General features: G+C 40.5%; 1 protein-coding gene across 14 annotated transcripts in view; it reads left to right on the forward strand.

Moving 5' to 3' along the window:
* FAM13A (family with sequence similarity 13 member A) overlaps positions 1–23,245 on the forward strand; it is a 378,453-nt gene that overhangs the window by 340,109 nt on the left and 15,099 nt on the right. For all 14 annotated transcript variants that reach the window (XM_079153220.1, XM_079153218.1, XM_079153221.1 and 11 more), the window contains 8 exons: positions 175–251; positions 611–653; positions 8,784–8,931; positions 16,653–16,866; positions 17,518–17,656; positions 18,305–18,386; positions 19,147–19,367; positions 19,975–20,058. In XM_079153220.1, the coding sequence (XP_079009346.1) occupies positions 175–251; positions 611–653; positions 8,784–8,931; positions 16,653–16,866; positions 17,518–17,656; positions 18,305–18,386; positions 19,147–19,367; positions 19,975–20,058 (1,008 nt within the window). The remainder of the gene's footprint in view (positions 1–174; positions 252–610; positions 654–8,783; positions 8,932–16,652; positions 16,867–17,517; positions 17,657–18,304; positions 18,387–19,146; positions 19,368–19,974; positions 20,059–23,245) is intronic.

The raw sequence follows: 23,245 nt of genomic DNA on the forward strand, positions 1-23,245 counted from the left end.
AATATAATAAACTGTCTAATCTTACTAGTTTTAATGAAGATAGAAATATGAGGACTATAATTAGTTCATATCCACTTATTATCTGATTTTTCTGCTTTAAAAAAAAGGGAAAGTCTGCTGTCGCATATTTCTTATGCTATGCCTGTTGGGCAACCAATAACTGTTCTGTTACAGAATGTGGAAAGTCTCAGTTCCACACGGTCACATGAGAAGACTGGACCTGATGATGTCGAACTGATGTCCGATGAAAGGTAACTTCAGAATTTTCTCTTCACATTGTTTTCAGGGACATGAAAAAAAAAATTTTTTTTTTGTTTAATTCAATGTGTGTTATAAGAACTAAGAAGAAGAGAATTAAAGGACTATGTTGACTAACGATATTTTATAGCAAGGAAAATACTTAGAAACTCTATCATGGTACTATTAAAAACAGGTAACGATATATGTTTGTGCTTCTACTTTTTTATTTTTGTTTTGAATTTTATAAAAATTTGGCTTAGAACTACTCAGCCCATTTTAAAATAAATGAAATCATTATGTGAATAGATGAAAGGCATTGTTGTAAAACAAGTGGGCATTTTGTGATATTTTGTTGTTCCTCTTGTTTTAGCAAAGAAAAGGAAAGAGGGGGTGGACACACCCAGCATTTTGAGGTGAGTTGCAAACAAATAACTGTGACAGTCTGTTGGTAAATGACTGAGTGTGCACATGAAGCTTATAAACCTGTCAACAAGGGACAGTGAGGTAAGGACAGGGCTGTGCTTGAACAGAAAAGTGAATGCCTCAGTTTAAAGATTCTCAGAGAAATGTGCTTTTAAAATTATTTTATCTGCTGTGAAGATAAACTTTAATAGCATGGGGACTTCTCTTTATAGTTTCTGTGGAATAAAACAAAATGAAAAACCAAAGGTACTGTGTTTTGATGCACTTTTAAGTGATTGAAATATATAAACAGTGAGTTTTAATGCATCTATCACAGGGATTATCTCATTAATTATCACGTTAATATAAATTCAGTTTGAATCGCTTAATCTAATCCATTTTCTGAGTTCTGTGTCTCAGCATAAGTAAACAATGGAGAAGAAAACCTCTAACTCCCTTACATCATCTGTATTCAAGTTTCATTTGCTTTCTGGGCTTCTGCTTGCCCCCTTGGCCATCACCTTGCTGACCCAAGTATTTGGTTTCCCTTGTCCCTAGCTCCAGCTTTCATGCAGTGTGCTGAGCTTCATTCTTAATTCGTGCATGTATATTTAATCTACTACTTCTAAATATTTCCTCCTCTAGCTTCAATATTAGCAGGCTTGTTTTGGGCAAGAAGTAAAGCTTTTCTCACCTTCCTCTTAAATTCTGCCTGTTGATATAGTAATTATATAGAGAACTGTTCCTTTAAGCAAAAGATTCTTAATATTTGTTGGACATGGACCTAATTACTGATAGATCTATTCATCAACATATATTAAATTTGACTATGTACAGATTCTGTGGTAGGAATCAGGATTTAATGACAAGTAATGGTCCTTGCCCCCATGAAGTTTTACAGTCTAGTAAGTTTAAAATCTGAAAGCTGAGGTTGGGGGTGTAGCTCAGTGGTAGAGTGTTTATCTTGCATGCACAAAGTCTGGGGGTTCCATCCCCACCACTGGTGGAAAAAAAAAGTTGAAAGCTATGAATCCCTTAGAAAATTGTACACGTATGTACAATTTGGCATAAAAATGCTAGAGATTAATGAGTATCCCCCCCGCCACATACCTGCTAATGCTGTAGACTCCTTTCAGTTTCTCTGTTCAGTCTTTGTCTTGGACACGTCTTCATTAACTAACAGTTAATAGGAAGGGGATGCTTCCTCTTACCGACTTCCCAGCTTCCAAGTCAGTTCTTCCATCTCTTATTTCCAACTCAGTTATGTTTCCTTCCTTGGGACCCAAGCAATAAACTGACATGCTTTCCTTGTCCCCAGGTACCTTTGTAAAGAGCATATTTCTTCATAAAATGTTCCCCCACCCCTATTTTATCTTTTCCCGGACATCTTCCTCTGCTCGCAGCTATACCCTACTCATCATGCCATCGAACATCATTTTAAAAAGAAGGTTACTGTGCTGCCTCTTGCAGAGGTCTTCTCAGTTCCTCCCTTTTATGCTTGTCAACTTTTATGAGATAAAAGGGAATAGTGCGACCCTGGTGGGTAAACTTCATAGCATGACCTCATAAATTCCAAGTGGCACCCAAACTACATTTGTGCTGAACTTGGTTTGCCATTGTCTTTCTGTGGACAGCTCCGTGGCAGCGGATGAATCATGGGGAAAGAATCCCAAATCCTTCTTCCATGTGCCAGGTGCTATTCTTACATGTGTCACCCATATGCAGCTGCCCATCAGTGCCCAGCTCACAGTTGGCACTCCTTAAGCAGTCACTATTAATAATCATTGTCATCAGGACAGTTTCAGTTAGGAGATAAAATGAGGTGGTGAGTTAAAAATCTAGACTGAGCTCTCCGTGTCATCTTCGCATCAGTGCTGGACCAAAGGAGGCAAAAATAGACATCATTCCACAGGACTGGGACCGTTTCATCATGTTTTTCTTTCACTGAAAGGTATTTTATTATTGTTCATGAAAGACTGTGAGAAGAACTGTTTTCCGGTATTAAATTTCTCCCGTTGTGTCAGTGTGTAGATGTAGCACTTCCTAAAATTTATTAGACCACCCAAATGTTATCTGGTTTTCTGGTAAAACAGCAGTAATCCCTCAATTTCAGAGATGAAAACTAGGTCTAGACTTTGATTCCCTTTCCTAGAATTCTGCTTAACCACTATTTATTTTGCTTCACGTCTCCTACAGCATCGAATTGAGATACCAGAATTTATATGCCCACTATGAACGGATATGATCATTTCTCCAGTTTCATTTTCCCTTAAGATGGGTCTCATTCTCATTAATATTGTCCTTTAAAAGTCTTCTTGTCAACTCTCAGATTCGTCAAAGGTGACAGGGTAAATGACAGCTATTGAGGGAAAGTGGGGTTTTGATTTTCTTTCTTTTTTTTTTTTTTTTTTTTTTTATTAAACCAGTATTTCCAATTTCCATTAGAATCAGGGCAGGCAGCAGACAGACCCATTGTGGGTCTGCTTCTCCAAGGCAGGCACAACAATGACTTTACTTTTTAAATAATCAATTTGCATCCATAAAGTATGTTTGAAGGCATATGTCGAAAGTGAACACCCACTTAGTCATTTATTACTTGTCATTTTCATTTCTTTTAATTAGGTAACTAATCTGTCCCCAAAGAAGGTCTGTTGAGATCTCAGATGGGCATTGGTCAATGAGAGTCACCCATTTATTTACATCCCCCATAAAAAGAATTGTTAAGAACAGGGCTGCGGATGTAGGGGGGCCAGGAGTGGCTGTAAGAACATATTAAATAGGTCACACCTCTTAAGGGAAAGACAGCTAGGTATTGAACAGAGTTCCAGGAGAACTTTCTTAGACCATTTCTACTTCTTATGTGGTGAGCTGGATTGAATTTTTTCTCTAAAAGTTTTAGAGTCTCTTCAGAATGCCCCAAATGAAAGTACAGCTTCTTCAGGTACGTTTTAATAGAATGTCCTATGTGGGCCGTATGAAATGAGATCGCACAGTAAAGAGTGCCCTAGGCATATGGAGTCTAGAGTATTTATTCTTTTGTTTTTGAACCCCTTTCACAGCTGTAAGCATCAAGAGCCTTGTCTAGATTCTAGAAGACATCACTAAAAATACAGAGCTGTGCTTACAGTGGAATTTATACCTTAGTCTTCAATTTCTTCTGATGTTATTTTTTTATTATGAAAATAATATACTCTTCTTATAAAATCCAGAATATTCACTAATAACCTTACAATGAATCTCTTTGTCAAGGAAGCAAAACAAGTAAGAATTATTAGCTACATGGGAGGGTATTACATTATCTGAGCGAGATCACTTTATGTCAGAATTATAAGGTCAATGAAGTGTTAAATTCCTTCAAGGTATTTTTACATTCTTTATGCTTTCTAAGCCCACTGCTTAAGAGAGCTTAGAAGCATACCCTTGATAACAAACGAGACATTCATCATAAACAAAAGACTGTTTCCCTTTTTCTTATCCTGCTTAAAAAAAAAAAAAAGAAAAGAAAAGAAAAAGGAGAAAGTGAAGAGAGAAAGGGAGAAATGGAGGCTTTCCAGTTCAGACAGAATTAAATTAGTCATCACAAGATCTCAAGTGTAAGCTTATATTTGCCCTGAGAAGGCAGATTTCTGAAACATCCTCATCAGTAGTTACCAAAGGGTATTGACATTTTGCAGTTCCCATGAATTTTGAAATTTTGTTATGTCCATTTTCCTTTATTGTCAGGCCAAACAATAAATGTTTATGGTTCCCTGTGGTTCTTCAGTTAATAACTGTGGGGGGTTTTTTCCTGTGCAAACTGCATTGTCCAGCATACTCTCAAAGTCACCATTCTTGGCTCTGGTAGACTTTGAGGTCACTTGTCCTGGGCAGAAAGGGAGAAGAATTGGAACAAAAATTCATGACCTATTTGAAGCCAGGGAAATGGCAAGATCAGTCAAGTCTAGGGATAGGAAAAGTCAGGCCAGCTAAAAAGGGACAAGTCTTGGCAAAGATTAGACTGCTAAACTCAAAGTTAATGTCTCCTTGACCTGACTGTGAAGTTCACCAGTGGCCCCAGGTAAGGGTGAGCGCTGCTCGTTCGTGCTCCAGCACACAGTGTTGAACCCAGGCCTTCTGCATGCAAAAGCAAGCACTCTACCAACTGAGCTATAGCCGCAGCCCCTCCTGTTTTTCTTTTATAACATGTGTGACACCAGCACTTGTACATTCAAAGTCTCTCTTTCTCACTAAATCCCATGCCTGTTCACTCTGGAATTCTGGTGCCAAGGACATAGTATGTATTCAGTAAGCACTTGCCAATGAGTGAACAGGGAAGGGAAGGCGAGTAGAAATGGAAATAGCTTTTCTTTTAGAGTTACTGTGGACCCTCTGTCTATACAGACTTTTCTTTTAATCTTCACAACCACCTTATGAAATGTTGTTCTTGTATTAAAGAAAAAGCTAACATTCACAGAGGTTGGCTCGCTGAAGGTCTCGAAGCTAGTAAAGCTTCAAAAGTATTTAAACTAGCTAATGTTTTAATTCAGGTCTCTACCTCCAAAATTCAATCTTTTCTACCTATCATGTTGTCTCCTCTCAGAGTCAAACCCTCAGTTTACCTGCAGACACAAACATGTAGTGTATTTTCATATGGGATAGCATGTTTGCCAAGGTTTGCTGTGTGACATCACAGCCTAAGCATCTCTGAGTTGAAAATTATGAAACTTATTTTCCTCTGATTTAACTGAGATATTAGACATGTAAACAACAAAAGTTGAGACCCAAATATTTTGGTATTTGAGACTTCCCTGGACATGTTGACCTTAATGATCTAGTAGGAGAAACAGATAAGCAAATAGACAGTATTTGCCGTCCTTATGATAAGCGCACTTAGCGCGAGCCCTCTGGCAAGGTGCTGCAGGGACACCCTTTGAAGGAGGAGATGTTTATCCTGGTACACTGCTGAGAGCCTGCCCAGCTTCTCCATGAGCGCCACCGGCAGCATCCCTGCTCCGTGTGCAAGGAAACCAGCTGCTGCCCGCTGTGGCCCAGTGTCTAGGACACCTTGGCAGGTTCAGTGACCAGGAAGGAGGACCAGAAACTGAGACCTGGGCTTCTAGAAGTTTCAGGCAAGTGAAAGAGCAACCTTAGGGGTGGATCAGAACCCAGCAGGACAAGGCAAGTTGTGCATGTACTTCCGCAAAAGTGGAAAGCACTCCCTATGCCAGTGTGTTCACGGCTGTGTAAGCTGGCATAAGTCTATGGAGGAGGGATGTCTCTACTGTGATGCCAGAAGTCAGCTAGAAAGCCCAAGAGCTGATGCAACTTAGTCTAGGTTCATGCAAAGAATGATGCCTCATTACAGCCTAGTGACTCAGGTGGCCTCAGATGTTCGAGGCCAATCTCAGCTACTGAGCGAGACCCTGTCTCAAAATAAAAAGAGCTGGGGATATAGCTGAGTGGTAAAGCACCCTGGGGTCCAACCCCACTACCAAAAAAAAAAAGAAAAATGTTACGGAATGCTTAGCCCAGTGTGTGAGAGCTTTATCAGTCCGCCTCTGCTTAACCGACACCCTCATCTTCTGCCATCCCCCTGCCCATCCCAAGGGCCGGCCACCCTGAGCCTCTTCTCTCACTGCGGCCCATAGGCACACCCTCAAGCCTGTCTTCACACTTTCCTCCTCCTGCCTTCTGTATGACTGCCCTTCTCCACAGCCCTGCCCACCAACACCTCTCTGCCTCTAAGCAAAACTGCTGCTGCTGATTCCTGGCAGAATACTAGTGGCTCTGCTCTCTCATATTTCTCATGATGCATTTAAAATTTGGCCACATCCTTTGTTGTGCTAGTTTCCCCTCCAGTCAGTGATAGGTGCTTCCCCACTCCCCTCGCTAGAAATTTTTATCTTCCTGTGGTGCCACATGATGACAGAAAGATTGAGGGCTTCCATTTATGTGTCTTGTGCTCCAGACCTTGCTTACCTCCTCTCACATTTGTGAAAGATTTTGCAAGATTACTATCATTAATGCCATTGGAAAGACTAGGAAATGGAGGCTCAGTGCGGGGCCGCAACCCCACCGGGGCACAGACTGATAGAGCCTTGCTGCAGCTGGGCACAGCCTCTCACACCTGTGATCCCAGTGACTCGTGGGCTGACACGGGAGGATCTCAAAACCACCCTCAGCAACCTAGCCAGACCCTGTCTCAAAATAAAAACTGAAAAGACTGGGGATGTGGCTCAGTGGTTAGGTGCTCCTGGGTTCAATCCTGGTACCAAAAACAAGAGCCTTGCTACAAACACAGGTGTGTCTATGAGCAGTACTCACGTTCTTCCCATGGCATGACGGTTTAAATACTTGGTGTATGTCCTCCATGTGCAGAAAACACCATATTTAAAAGTGAAATTGTGTTTTTAGTATTCTTTCCTTTTTTTGATGCCTCTGAATATAATAAACCTTATAAATCTTGGTGGACATTTCTTTACTGTATACATATTCGCTCTCCTCCCTATCTCTCTCTCTGACACACATACACACAGCTGGTGACTGACTCTTAACTATTAAAAAGCTGACCCCTCGATACAAGCATTCAACCCTGGTCCATTTAGGATTCAGCTCAAGGGACAAATAATTTTTGTGATATAAGCATTATGTGTTTTGTTTCAATAGGCAAACAGCACAGTAAGTGTCTTAAAGCTCCAGATTTATTTGGCATTTCCATCTACTTTAGTAGTTCATCACGACCTGGTTGATGATGTTTAATTTCATCCCAGAATGGGAAGAGAATACCCGTCCTTATGCATCATTTAATGGAAATATCATAGTAAAAGCACTATTCCCCTGATGATTTCAAAGTGGGTTGGATAGCTACTAAAAGTAGCTGCAAGTCTTAAATAGTGTTTTATTTTAAGCATAAGAACATTTCTCCTACATTAATGAATTCACTTATGACTTCCAGATGTTCTTCATTTTTTCAACTAGTGATAGGGTATTTGCTAAAATAAATTTCCATTTGCTCCCAAAGAAAGTAGTTTGTGCAGATCTGTGCTACTTGAAAAATACATCTGTGAGTAGACACTTCTGTTAACACATTTGTTTATGGTTTTATGAGAGCAGGAACAATGACAATGACTTGGTTTGTACTATGCCAGAAGAGCAAGGTAAAAAGAAAATCTCAATGAAACCCAATCAACTTCAGTGCTACCTTTTTAAAACACAAAACCACTGCTCTTGAATATCAACCTTTGGGGGAGAGTTTTCCCTTCCCTCAGATGGGTCGTTGTCTGGTGTAGATGCTGCCAATGAGCAAAACCAACTGTAACTGAGTATTTAGTATTCAAAGTGGATGACTAGGAGGAAAGCGAATGACAGTTGCATATTTGTAAGGTATAAATTATGCATCGCCGAACTGCCAGTTCTTGGCATTTTACTTTAAAAAAAAAAAAAAAGTCACGCTCCCTGTGTAATTCTGGCTCATTTCCAAAGTCCGTATTCCTTACTGCTAGCTGAGCTGAGATGCCAAACTCCAGTGCTGTTCGAATTGTGCAACAATGCTTTAATACCAGGCTCCTGCATAAATAGTCTGTCTTCCCCATACTCTGCAAGAAAACAGCCACAGGAAATCTGGGAATAAGCAGCTAGCCCCACTTAATTGATCTGTGCCTGTGGGCGGCAGGGGAGTGTCCACGTCCCCAGCCTCTCTCCTGCCCTTGCAGGACTATTTACTAAGGGGCAAAGAAGTCTGTGTGCAAAAGGCACCTCGTGTTGCTACTCCCGCCTTAGCAACAGCGCAGCTTGCTGTTGTTTACAGTCTGGAGAGCCATGCTCCTTTAAGGAAACACAAACTCCTTTCCCTCCTTCCTGGCCCCAATCAGCAATCATCCAGACTGTCAGCTGCCTGCAGTTATCAGGACGAGCTGCCTGAGGAAATCATCTTCTTTCTCTCACTGAAGAAAAGTTAAAGGAGCGAGCGCAAATGGACAGCTGCTTTTTGCATGAGAGTGGCCAGCTAGTATCCAGGGGGCATCAAGCTTTGATTGTCATTTCCGTGCTGCATGCGTTAACAGCTGTGGCTCAGGAGGTCTCATCCAGGAGTGAAATTGCTACAGACATTTTGGGGTTTTGGTGAACAGTACCTATTGGGGGACATTGTGCTGTTATTGCAGGGCACCACAATGAAGATCCAGGAGCATCCCAGCATACCTGATACCAAACAGCAGAGGAATCCAGACGCTGACGACCAGCAGGAGAGCTTTGTCTCTGAAGTGCCCCCGTTGGCCCTGACAGCATTGTGTGATGAGAAGAGCTGGGAAGGTAGGTGATAATCCGCACTTGGATGATTTAACATCACAAAAGCATATATAAATAAGCATATGTGAGAGGCGTGTGTGTGTGTGTGTGTGTGTGTGTGTGTGTGTGTGTGTGTGTGCCTATGTGCTCGGCATGCAGAAGTAACAGCATTTCTAAGTGACTGAAAATCCTTCACCTGGTATAGGAATGTGTCAGGTTAAACATTGCCAAGGGGAGTTGCAATCTAAGAAAGAAAATGTACTTGCCCTTTATCACAGGATCACCTTGCAGTCATTTTATTTTTTTAACGCACCAGGAGTAGTTATGTGTCTTTTCCTCCTAGTAGTACCAGCAGTGTGCATTTTGGATTTCTTTGAGTATACCCCATCTTCCCACGACTACTTTCCAGCCAGCTACCACTATCATTAAATCTTCCTGGTTTTCAAGAAAGCTATTTTGCTTCGCTTTGCTTCTGTTTTTAGGGATCCACTATTTTTTTTTCCAACTGCAGTTAACAAACTTGGATTTGCTTATCAAAGAGAACACTAAATAAAAGTGCTCGTTACTGAAACCCTGTAACACAGTATTTTAGGTTGGTTTTTTTGGAGACTTTTGGTGAAAACAATAGAAATACACTTTGAGGAAGACAAGGGTAGACTGGTCGAAATTGCATTACAAGGAGGACACTGCAGCGTTTTCCTCAAGCTGCTTATTCTTTCATGATCCCTGTGTCTGCATCTAAACATGTATCGGTGTATGTCTAAAATACATGCCAATCCGCCCCTGTACTCTGTGTGGGAAGGCAAGGACCAGGGAGGATCATGCTGCTGGTTCCAGCAGAGGCATGACTTAGCAGAGAACCGCAACTGTGAAAATCAGTCCTTTTCGGCACCCAGCTTTCCTCCTTTTCATTCCCTACCCTCTCCTCCTTTTTTACCAAGTAGGACTGCTTATGTACGGAGATGTACATCAGCAGGAACTACTGCTTTTGACCTGAGACGCAGGATCAAAAGGTGATGGAAAAGACCACAGGTGAACAAAAGGAGCCCAGTTATGCTCCTGGCAGCCAGGGCTGTACTGAGAACAGGCAGACTATTTTTATTCTAGTTCTCCTTCCTGTAATCTAAGAAACCTGTTCTAGTTCTTGCCATATAATTAGGCAGTCAATCTGAGATTTTGTCCACTCTTTCACAATATACTCTGGGGAAAAAAAAAGATGTGTGGTTGTTTTGTTTTGTTTTTCAGTGATAGTATATTTCTGGGTACTGGTTTGTTTTTGTTTCATTTTTGTGTACTTTGAAATAATCACGTTTTTAATTCATGCATTGAAAGCAACCTGCTCTTCCCCCACCCCCAAGAGTCTCATGGTAGTCACTGTTGCCTGAATAAAAGAAAAAGCAATAATCAAAATCAAGACTGTTTGGGTTTTAGGGATATGGTCTGATATGAAGCTCTAGATAAAAACCAGGACTCGAGAGATGAAATCAAAATCAGTCACCTTTCCCCACTACTCCTCCTCCTGAAATGCACTCAGTTTGATTATTGTTATCTTGAGAGATGATAAATCTCTAGCACACTTAAAAGGGCTAAAGTAAAGCCAAAAATTCTAGAGCGGTTGAAAGGCAATTTATAGTGTTCTTAAAACTTTTCTTAATGTAAAGAAATTTTCTTCAGGTAAATAATAATAATAATGTAAAGGAACCAACATTTTATTTTGAAATTCTAGATAGAATTTTTAGAAAGGTTATTGGGGAAAAAATTACATTCCATTCCAAATGGGCTTAGGAATATGAAGTGTTATCCATGTAATTTATAAAATACCTTTCTATGACTTTTTTTTTGCCAGTTACTACATTTATTGTTGAATTTGCATATCTTAAAAACCACATGGATTTATTTTAAGACCATTTTGATCATTTGGTTTCTACTCTAAGTGAACTTTTTAAAATTATATATTTATTCCAACTTTCCAAGTTGCATTATGATAGGGACATAGCCATAAGTATAGTTGGAATAATGGGATTTCTGCATAAAGGTAGATAAAATGAGAACAATAAATTTCATTGCTAAACTATCACCTTTTTATAGCTTCAATAAGAAATAAATGGTGACTTCCCAGTAAGCATGGAATTTTACACCAATTTAAGCTGTACATGTGAAATCAATGCAAGAAACTATATCAGTGGAAGTATTAGTTACCCAAAACACATGAACCAATGTCCATCTGTAAGCCTCCATCCTTGACCTTCCTAAAGCCACTGTGTGGAGTCACCCCTCCTTTGGGTTTGCTTGCTTGTTCCCTGTCCCCACACTATATTAATCCTCTCATAAGATGTGAATTGGGGACTCTCTGAGAGGCAGTACTTAGTGAGCAGCCTTCTGGTGTGGGAAGCGGGAGCTCTGTATTGTGTGCTTCCAAATGAAAATTATGCTGTCTGGTTTCTGAGGCTTAGTATCACAGAAGCAAAAAGAGGAATGTGCATCCCATAGGCTATGGAGAGTGCGACCCTGACAAAGTGAACGTAGGATGAGTCTAATGCTACTTTTTGGCACATACCATGCTTTATATTTTTTTTCTATATATGTAGCTATGTTTGGGGGCACATTATTTGATCTGTCTACATGACTGACATCATTAGTATTATTTTTAGGGTTTCTACTCTTCAAAGTTAAATGAGTATATAAATCAAATGTACTGTTCTGTATTATTGAAAGACCCCAGAGTTGCATAGTTAGACTGTTCCCAAGCAACCAGTTCTTTTTTAAAAAATGTATTTTTTAATTGTGGGGGGACACAATACCTTTATTTTATTTTTATGTATTGCTGAGGATCGAACCCAGTGCCTCATACATGCTAGGTGAGCTCTCTACCACTGAGCCACAGCCACAGCCCCACAAGTCCCCCAGTTCTTGGAGCTGTTGATTTGGGGTAACATTTGTGAAAGTACTCAGGTAAACTCGGTTATTCCATTGAATTTGTCCTGGCAAAATTAAGTTTATAAGGTAATTATAAAAGGACATGAAACACTATGTATATCTTACTAGTAATTTACTGCTTATAGACAATAACTTTAGAAAGGAAATTCTCTTAAAAAAAAAAAAAAAAAATGGAGAAACAAAGGATTTTAAAAGATTTCCCAAGTGAACCCTCCCATCATACAAGTAAGAAAACTGACCCCAAACAGGCAAAAGGAGGATTCAAAGTAATAGTCTCCTGATCTTTACCTGATGCCTCTTTCTAAGCATACCAGTCAGGTGTCATGACAGACAGTAGATCAGGTGGTACAAGCCAGACTCCTGGATTCAAATCCTGATTCTGCCACTTAACCAACTCTGTGGACAACTTATCAAACCTGTCTCCACTTTGCCTTAATTTCTAATCTTTAGGTAACAACAGCAGATACTAACTAAAAATAGATATAGTAGCATCTATTTAGTAAATTTGTTGCAAGAATTATATGAGCTAAAATATGCAAAGTGCTCAGCATGGTGTAGGTGCTATGTGAATGTTAATTGTTACTATCTTCCATAAATATCTTTAAGGAGAGTTTGAGGGGGAAAAAATCAGCTTAAGTTTGCTTTCTTTGAAACCAAAGTCCAATTCCACCCAATGACCATGGATGGCTCTGACCACAGAAGCAATCTAGTATTAGATCCTCCATGGATTTGCTAAGGACTAACAATATCACTCCACCCGCCTTTCTTTGATGGTGTTGCTGGAGTCTGGATTGGGAAATGCTGCATTTGAAAAGATTCCAGCTGGGCCTGTGTTAGAGATGTGCATGGGACATAAGACAGTGAACAACGGAATGTAAATGTACAGATACATGGATCAAAGTCAACTCTAAAGGGGATATGCTCATCAGGTCAAGTCCTCAGCCCTATCTGTTCCAAACATTCAGTAATGATTTCAGTGGATCTTTTGAAGAACAGCTTACTAATTTTGCAGATGGGGCAAAGCAAATACATGAAATTTAAGAATTAAATATGTGATGATAAACCCCCTGCTAAAGTTTCTTTTAAATCTCGTAGTTTGCAAGACTATTTGAATAATTTAATAGGACTACCATTGTTCTAAGATTGAATTTTGGAACACCAAGGAAAATTTTACAAAAGTCTTCCCCCAGTAAAAAGCTTCCCCAGTAGGGCCTACATCTCTTTGTGTCTGGAATATGCAGGTTCCTCCTAGCACAGCTGAGAAAAAAGACAGTTATGACATCATGCCAAGCAGTAATGGCTCTAAAAAACATAGTTGAAAATGAAATGTGGAAAACATCAGCTCCCTTAATTCTGTGCAGATTTCTTAGAAATAAATCATCTCAATAGCCTGTTTCTTTTGTAAGTAAATGGACCCATCCAGCTAAGCAAAGAGTAGCTGTGACCCAATGAACACATTAGCATCATACAGGGGTGTTCATTCCTCCTACCATGAATTTCCTTAATTTCCATGTGTACTATATTATCAATATTGAAACTCCCCAGGACATATTCTTTATTACTTATGTAACAGGAATATAACTTTTGTCTCCATTATTTCTGACCTGATTATGATGTCAGCTGAGGTAGATGGATTAATTTTTTAATAGAGAAATATGTCATAATTATGTGCAGAGTTCATTTTGACGGAACCCATGACTAAATGCAAAATCAAATCACTATATCCAAGGAATTCTGGTCTCAATATGAAAATGCACTTATTTTAAGTAGGGCTTTCGGATGAAAATCCAATTGGAAGTCTCAAATCTTTTCTGGTTTTCCTTTGAATAATTTCCTTGAAATATTCTTGTCTATTTCATTGCTCTAGAGTTACTGGTTAAAAATAGAAAATATTTCTCAAAATAGTCATTGAGAATGGTCAGTGAATACATCCTCAAAACTGGTTTTCCAGACAGGTGATGCAATTTGACATTTTATGTACCACTTATGCTTGTTTTTCCAATTAGTACCAATTATCAACACTTGAAATGCCTCTGGGTTCTTAGATCATTTCAAACTAAAATATAGAAATAGTTGTTTTTGTTGATTCTTTAGTTATAGTGAACTATGTATTACTAGTTATTTCACAACTTTCTTGAATAGGATCCTTAAATTATAAGACTGTATAGGAAAACAGAAAAGGGAGAAAAAGAAATCATAAAAGAACTTAATACTGTATAGGTGAGACTTTTCACTTCTCTATATGCAGACTAATGATTAATGATGAAATATTTCTATTTTTTTAAAGTTGAAATTCACAATGCTTAAAGGATTCATTTGCTCCTATATGCTTTAAACACATTGGGCTGAAATTTCTTCGACTGTGTATTTCCTCTGTACCACTGGTGACAGTGGGAAAAGGGCATATTTATTCATCATTGAAGTGATTGGTTGAGCATAGAGCAACAAAATAAAGCTGTGTTAACAAACAAGAATGGGTAGATGGTTCTGTGTTTACCACCGAGCATCAGTCATGATTCAATTCTATGATTAATACTTCATAGTGAATTCAAGATCACAATTTATATTTTATTAGAGACATGTTTGGTTAATGGGCACTCTTTTTGCAAAATGATTTGTACCCAGGAACCATATGGTTTAAAACTTTAAAAATGAGTGGTAACATTTTAAAAGAGAAATTCTGCTAGATTCAGACAAATTAGAGGACTTTAGGCTCTAAGGTAATACTTTTCAAACTGTTTTTATTTTTTCCCATGAGTAGAAATAAACTAAATAAACTAACAGCATAACCATATGCCAATATCAACATCAGACTTTGTTTTGCCAAAGCCAAAGGACTTCTTGCCCTTCCCCCAGTTGTTTTGCTCCCTTGCCACTCTGTGGTAAGGTAGGTTATTGCTGGATGCACTGCTGTTAAAGCCATCTTAACCCTTTCTCCTCCTGGCTCTGTTGATTTTAGTACTTAAAATTACTGCTGTCTTATATAATAGAAGATGCAATCTGGTCAGTTTAACAACTTCATATTCTGCAACTTGACACAAAATTCTTATTTTTCTCTGTATTATTTTCCAATACCTCACCTCCAGTCCATTTTTTCATCCCTCCATGTCGGCAGATCTGAGCCGGCTGCTCATATCTGAGCCCTGCTACTCAGCAGAAACAGCCTGATAATACAAATGATATAGCATCCTCCCAATGTCTCCAGCCTCAGCCAAGTGCATCCACAAACATATTCTCCTCCATTTTGGAAGTCTCAGTAGGTAAAGATCATCTGTCTTCAACACTGCTTTCATTTTTTGAAATATTGTGTTCACAGATAACTTGGGTCCCTTTAAATTTGGAGAATCTGTGGACCTCATTCCATATGAGGTTTTTGTTTTTTTAAACTCACGTACTTTTTTTCCTTATTACATTGTCAAGTCTTCAAACACTTCAGGCAATCAACATTGTAATTGAGGCATTGGAGCAATCAAAATGAAGACACTGATGTGGAAGTCAGGAGCCTTAGTTTCTGAACCCAACTCTTGTTGGTTAAGTGTTTGTTCTAAATTTCTTTGGTTTTTAGTTTCTGTAATCTGCTGGGTTGGATCAGGGGTTCTCCAGTCTGACACACATTAGCACCACTTGAACAGCTTTTACGTATGTATATGCCTGTCTTTCAGCCACTTAGTCCTGTTTGATTGGGCATTGTGTCTGTCTATTGTATTTGGTTGGGTGGTATGAGGACCCACATGTGGGTGGTTACTTAAGTTTTTCCGTGTGACTCTAACGTGCAGCAGGGGTGAGAGAATCATGAGACTGGATTATGAACGAAGTTACACCAGCTTTAATGTTCTAGATAAAAAGGTGAATATGAACTAAAGACAGTTTTGGACATTGTACAGTTTCATGGCTGAAGGAGCTACTAACTGTTCCATGACTCAAACTCTAGGTATCCAGATTTTAAGATCCTGGGCAAATTTCAGTTTTAAGTGAATCACTAATCCACAAGTGAATTTAAAGCATAACTGTCTTTTTAATGCAGAGTATTACAAATGAAATACTGTGGATCATCAAAAATCTATCTTTAAATTATTTTAGATATGATTTTTTGATAAGGAAAAAAATATATTGAGGTGGGTCTTACATTAAATGGAACTAAATACCTCCCTCACCTCCCCCAAACTCAAGATTTTGTGCTGAGTCTGGTTTTTTTCTTAGAGAATGTTCAAAAATAACTTGTTCTCGGTGAGGCATTCTTTTTTCTCTTTTGCTTAATTTACCTACGCTTCTCCCTCTCCCTAGTCTTGAGCAGCTCCTAAATTCCAACTGCAAAGCACACAGCACATTGTGCTAATCCCACACACTAAGCAGAAGCACACAAAACAGTTTGCCAAATGACCTAAATGGAAGCCGTCAACCCCTCCTTAAGTAGGCTCTTACAAACTAATGAAGGACACAACCCATGGTGCTAAACGCCTTCCTCCCTGACATGCTTCCTTGTTGTCTGTAACGTCCTCCCCTGGAAAAGTGGGCATGGCTGCCCTGCTAGGGAAACTGTGGAATACCCATCAGCTCTGCTTCTTCAAGTCTGCTCCTCAGGGTCTCCCTAGCAAACTCTTTATGAAAGCAAGTGAGAACAGAGATAAAATTTATATGATGGCTGTCAAATACAGTGGTGATTTGGGTTGGATATAGTGTCCTAGTCTGGACCTTAGATCTAAAACGAGAACCCATTCAGTGGGCAGCTTCTTAAAATCCTCAGGAAACTTGGGAAAGAACCACGCTTTTAAGAACACTGTTAACCTCTCACAATTATTATTTTTCAGAGCCCATTCCTACTTTCTCATCTTGGCAGCGGGAGAATGTGGATTCCGACGAAGCTCGTCTCTCCCCTCAGGCTGGGCGCCTAATTCGCCAGCTTCTGGATGAGGACAGTGATCCCATGCTTTCTCCTCGGTTCTATGCTTATGGGCAGAGTAGACAATACCTGGATGACACAGAAGTGCCTCCTTCTCCCCCGAATTCCCATTCTTTCATGAGGTAGGTTTTTCTGTGTTGCTGATAAGCAGATGCATCATCCCACTATATTAAAAAAGATAAGGATGGTGGCGATGGCTAGCAAGTTGTTTAAAATTCAGCTGTGAGCCAGGCATAGTGGTGTATGCCTGTAATCCCAGCAACCTGGAAGGCAGAGGCAAGAGGATCACAAGTTTAAGGCCAGCCTTAGCAACTTAATGAGATCCATCTCATAATAAAAAATTACAAAAGGGCTATAGCTCGGTGGCTAAGTGTCCCTGGGTTCCATACCCAGTACCCCAAAACATTAAGCTGTGAGACTATGGAGGAACATATCAGAAGTTCTCTACCCCTGTCCACAGGCTATCTAGTAGTTTCCCAGTTGCACTGTGACCCAACTGCAATATCACACGTTCAATTTCCATTAGCACTTCCTCTTCAAAGCTCTATCAAATTTAACTTTTAGGCCTGCAGAAAACATTTCACTCTATCTTTACTAATCATAAATGTGAGAGAAAGACCCATGTAATAGGTGGGACATGCAGAGCCCAGTCATAGAATGAATCAGGGCTGTCTTGATTCTGCTCTTCTGTGCCACAGAGCACCCCACATTTCAAGGCCCCTCCTGCAGTCAGCGGCTGCTGGGGGAATTGACCCAAGTCTTGCCTCTCACAGGAGGCGAAGCTCCTCCCTGGGGTCCTATGACGATGAGCAAGAGGACCTGACACCTGCCCAGCTCACAAGAAGGATTCAGAGCCTGAAAAAGAAGATCCGAAAGTTCGAAGACAGATTTGAAGAAGAGAGGAAGTACAGAGTAAGTGCTCCACAGGGTCCTCTGCCCCTGCTTCTCCCTGAGAAGTGATGAAGTTAATTCTTAGGGAATCTTAAAAGGACAATAAACACTGAACAGTGTTTAAGCTCTGGTCATCAGGTGTCACCATTTTTCTTGCATGAGCATAAGTCTACTTGTAAATTTGCCAGTGAGCAGGAATGGGGAAAAGCATTGAATGAAATATTCTATTTGGCTAAAATTTAATTCAAGATTATTTTCTGAAATTTCATTCGTACTGAGTTCATGGTACTCTCCACTCTCTCCTTAGCGCTTCCTACAAGTGACACAAATGCATTTCTCATGGTAGCTGCGATGCAAACATCAGACTCCTCTGTTTTCTGCTCCTTACAAGTTGAGCCCTACAAATGACAGAAAAGGGGTCATACACCACATGCATTCCTGATTATAATGATCCAGCTTTTTAACCCCTAAGGAATTGAAAGCATCAAAATTAACCAGCTAGAAAGAGGATGGAATTACACTTGTGAATTTGCTCTGATGAATCACGGTTAATTTCTTATTCTGTGACACTCAACTTTGCCTTCTTATTTAAAAAGAAAGATCATCAAATTTGGCAGCTTTTTCCCTGCCCCAGTTCTGAATCATTGACTCTGGACTTCCTTTTCACAGCCTTCCCACAGTGACAAGGCAGCCAATCCAGAGGTTCTGAAGTGGACAAATGACCTTGCCAAATTCCGAAAGCAACTTAAAGGTAGGTGAAGTTCTGGACCTATGGCATAGCTTCTATGCAAGAAGCTGGGGCCAAATCCATCATCTCTGCTCACATAAGTGCCACTGCCGAGGTATACCCAGGTCCCAAAACATTCCCCAGTGCTCCCAGTTCTTCAGGGTCACTTCCATGTCCTCCCATGACCTCAATCACAGGGCAACCAAACCAGCATTCTGTAGCGTTTCTTCATTTCCCCTAATCACTAATAGAAGGACAATAGTTTCAAGTCAATACTTCTTAAGCACCTGTTTAATCCGAGACTTCATTTGCTATGGTGTTAGGAAAAGCGTTGTAGACACAGAAATAACTCTACAAAGGGTTTGGCCCCTTTCCCTCCAAGAGCTTGCTGTCATTTAGGAGACAGTCATATAAACAACTACAGGGCAAAGTGAAATGATTTCAAAATGAGGCATTCAAGTCAAGTGGCCAGCAGTTGAACAGGTCTGGGAAAGCATCTGCCCCACTCTGAGAACAGCTAATAGGCTAGTGTAGCTAAAGCTTGGGTGTTACAGAGCTAAAGCTTTCTCAGGAATTAGGGTTTAGGAAATATTCCGGTTAATCCAGGAAGACATTATCATTATTTCAGGTTTTACATAATGACTCAGGGATTTTCAGTGATATTATAATTAGATACTCCATTGGGGGTGGGGAAGCTGTAGCTAAGCAGTTATTGACATCACAGAAAAACAATTTTGGTTCAGCAAGACTCAGTTCTCATCTCTCCCCAAATCTTCTCACCCAGAGTCAAAACTAAAGATATCTGAAGAGGACATATCACCCAGGGTGCGGCAGCGAAGCAACACACTCCCTAAGAGTTTTGGTTCCCAGCTTGAAAAAGAAGAGGAGAAGAAACAGGAGCTGGTAGATAAAGCTATCAAGCCCAGCGTTGAAGCCACCCTGGAGTCTATCCAGAGGAAGCTCCAGGAGAAGAGGGCAGAAACCAGTCGCCCTGAGGACATTAAGGTGTGGAGGCCCCGGAGCAAACTGCCGATGCTAAGGCATTGCTGCCAGCTTGGTAGAGATGCAGGGTGTCACATGAATCCCGCTGGAGGGTGGTGCTCCATAAACCTTCCACATGTCTAGGGAGGCAGATGAGACAGCTGCAGTGCTGCACCTATGGGTACTTTGGTTTTTGACTACAGATTGAAAGCAGACAACTCCGTCAGGTATATTTCAGAATGAACCTATTGAAGTTAATGATTCAGTTTATGATTCTCTGAGGTGGAAGGATTTTAGACAAACCTTCAGAACTGTGCAACCCACTGGAGTCACTGCATGAGTCATTCAGTACGCCCCACGTGCCTCACATTCCCGCTGTCCTCAGTACTCACCGTGCCTTTGCTGCCACATGGGAGCCCCAGGTAGTTAATGATGGGTCTGTTGTGCTGTCCGTGTTGCTGGCAAGAGGTCACGATTAGCTCATTCCTAAATCAGCTTTTGGACAGAGCCAGGGAGAACTATTGGACGAGGATTCTTTTTAACCTTCCTTTAGGAGGCTTGTTTAAATAAAGCAGTTGGAATATTCACAAGTGTTTCCCCCTTTTCATTTCTTATCCCTGTGTTTCTTCAGGATATGACCAAAGACCAGATTGCTAATGAGAAAGTGGCTCTGCAAAAGGCACTCCTCTATTACGAAAGCATTCACGGAAGGCCGGTATGTGGTACACTGCATTTTCTGATTGGGGTCAATTATCTGACCTTGGGACCAGATTTTCTACATTCATTATCTTGTAAATGGAGTTCCCTATTGTTTGCTGCCTTCACTTGTAAAGGAGGTTTACTATGTATTTACACCACATCACAATTTTTAAAGGCTCAGTCAATTAAAAGAACTCTGTTACCTAGTAGATGCCAAACTTAAATCAAGTTCCAAGGAAAATTAGCATACAGCTAAAATGAAGTCAACTGTGTCCTGTTTGAAGAGGGAAAAGATGGAGCAGAGATGCAGGAGAAAAGGGAGTATGGAGGAGGCACATGGCCCAGGTTTAAGGACATGTCCCTGTCCCAGGTCTGCGCCCATAAGCTACCACTGCCTCCTAACTTTTCTCATCTGTGTAATGAAGATCTTCAACTATAGCGAGGGGCCCTAAAACTCAGTCCCTCTGCAGAGTGCAGTTGCAACCAGTGTTTGTTTTTGTCTTTTTGTTGTTTTTTTTTGTTTGTTTGTTTTGTTTGCGGTACTGGGGATCAAACTCAGGGCCTTGTGCTTGCGAGGCAAGCACTCTACCAGCTGAGCTATCTCCCCAGCCCCCTGTGTTTGTTTTTGAGGACTTCCAGCTGCATTCACAACCAAAATGTGAGGCATCCAAAATAGGGCTGCGTTTTCACAACAAGAGGAAGCATTTGAGGTGGTTTTGTTTGTTAGCAAGTGTTTGTTGAATGTTGGTTGCTAGCTGTGGGTGGATAGCAGCATGATAGGAGTCTGTTGTCCTCCTTGAGGAACTTAGATCGTTTTTGTTAGTTACTCTTAGCAACGTTCTTTCTGTTCACAGTGTTATTAAAAACTCAGCAAAACAAATTCTTAAAAGCAGGTATAAGGAATTACAAAACTTAGGTTCGCAGATGGATTTTTATAGCCAAAAAAGCATAGGCCTCGCTTCCAGTTTCAGTCACAACTAGATAATGGACATAGTCATTTCATCTAAAATATACACTTTTAAGGCTTTTAAATAAAGAGGCTTCCAGGGCTGGGGATGTAGCTCAATGGTAGAGTATTTGCCTCTGAGTTTAATCCCAGTACTGCTAAAAAAGGTTTCCAGAATGATTTACTAAGTCTCTCCCCACCCCCCCCCCCACCCCCAGTGCTAGGAATTGAACCCAGGGGTTTGCACAAGCTAGGCAAATGCTCTACCACTGAGCTACATCCCAGCTACTAGCCTTGACACCTGTGAGGGCAGGGATTCTGGACATTGTTCGTAGTGATGAACCTAATCCTCAGCATCTGTGCTGAGACTTGACGCATAGCAAGAGCCCGGTGACTAGTTGCATTTTGTTTTTGAATATATCAGGTTTAAATTTTTCTATAAAAAAAAAAAATTGTTGGCACCAGTGATGATTGATTTTGCTGGCTTGTCCCTGCAATGGAAAAATACCAGCACTCTGGGATAATGTTCATGCTTCAGCCAATTTTTTTTTTTTTTCCTTTCCCAAGTTTTATAAAGGCATTGAACCAAATAGGAAGTGCTGTGAAGCTCAAATATATTGTGCAATCTTACTCTTTTCAACTGGAGTGTTCAGAACTTGTATAGGTAGAACTGAACTTCTGTGGACAGAGAGGAACTCCTCCGCTGTAGGCCTAGACCATAAGTGTAGCTCTCCTCATGGCCGCCAGGCAGACTTTGGTGATGCTGTATGTTTTCCTCCTTTAATGTTTTTGTTTTCCTTATGTGGACCCCAGATATGACATTGCTAGGCTCCTTCAAGGACTTCCTTGCCTGAAGCTCCCAAGAGCTCACAGCTGCCTTCTAGATTGACTTTAACTTTGCTGCCAATTCACTGGTTTGTGTGCTGCAATATTTGTTGCTTGGAGTTGGGCCAATTCATTCCACCTGAATCAAGGCCATGTGTAGCCACTGTAAGCCTTCGAGTCACAAACCTGGATTCCGATCCAACCCAACTGATTCTAACTCTGTGACATTAGGCAACTTGGGTAACCTCTTTGGTCCGCAGCACTGTGTTTATAGAGTAGATGTCTGTTGTGGGTTGTCATGGAAATTAAATGAATTACAGAGAGACACACAGACATGTATACATATATTTATCGGTAGGATGTCTGGCACTGAGGAAGTGGGATGGGGTGACTTTGGGGGTTGCAAAGTAAATGATAGTTTTCAATTCTGTTACAATTATATGTTCTGCTCTCTGCGGCCAACTTCTCATTAAATGATTAAATCAAGAGAAAGAATGCACCTTTTCTACCTTCTGATCAGTAGGAATATGAAGTATTAGTTCTTGGTCCTGCCTTATTCATTTTTCTTTCATCATTCTTTCAGATGGGTCCTAGCATCTCATAGGACAGAGAATAAATGCTCTAGGAAACTCAAGTGTTGTTTGTTTCTGGTCCCAGGCCAGACTCTTCCTCTCTCTGGAACATGATGCACCAGCCTCCTCAGGAAAAGCAGAGTTCATCTGCTATCTGGCCAGTCTGAAAAGCAAATAGTGAACTTTTAATTCTTAGATCTATGGTATTGCCATGGACCCTGGTCTGTAAATATCATTTGGACAGGATACTTAGGCAAAAAATAAATGTACTTCCAGAACTAAACTGTCATTCCAAGTCCCAGTTTTTCAGAAGCTCAGGTGCTCAGAATTCATGGGTTTTTGCTGAGTCCACAGATTCTGGTTTAAAAAGACACTATCAGAATCACAAGTCAAACCAGCTGCAGTGTCTGTGCAGCTGTTTGCTTTAACGTGGAGCAGGCTGGAGATGAAAAACAAGAGTTCACACATGGGCACATCATTCCCTACTGATAACTGTTAAAGTGTGTTCTTTTCGACATTTAAGGATCTCATCAAAAGACCGCAGCACAGAGAAGCACAGCAAATACCTGCAGCTCACTGTGGTACCTTTAGTGCGAGAGGCTTTAGTTATAAAAGTTTGGGGGAGAAAATAAGTTGCTTGATCAGAGCTTGTGGGTTCTTCTTAAGTCTTTTGCTCACTGACATCTTTTAACCCTGTGTTTCAACACCTTGGGGCCTCAACATAGCCAGGTTCACATTTATGCCAATCTGAGTCATATATAAATACCACCCTTTGGTTAGCTGCTGTTTTGGATTTTCTGATCTTTGTTCAGCAGCCTACTATTATTACCTTACAATGAAAAAGTGAGAGTTGGCATTTT

Source organism: Sciurus vulgaris (genome assembly GCF_902686455.1).
Source record: "Sciurus vulgaris genome assembly, chromosome: 9".
In the NCBI taxonomy this organism is placed as follows: Eukaryota; Metazoa; Chordata; class Mammalia; order Rodentia; family Sciuridae; genus Sciurus; species Sciurus vulgaris.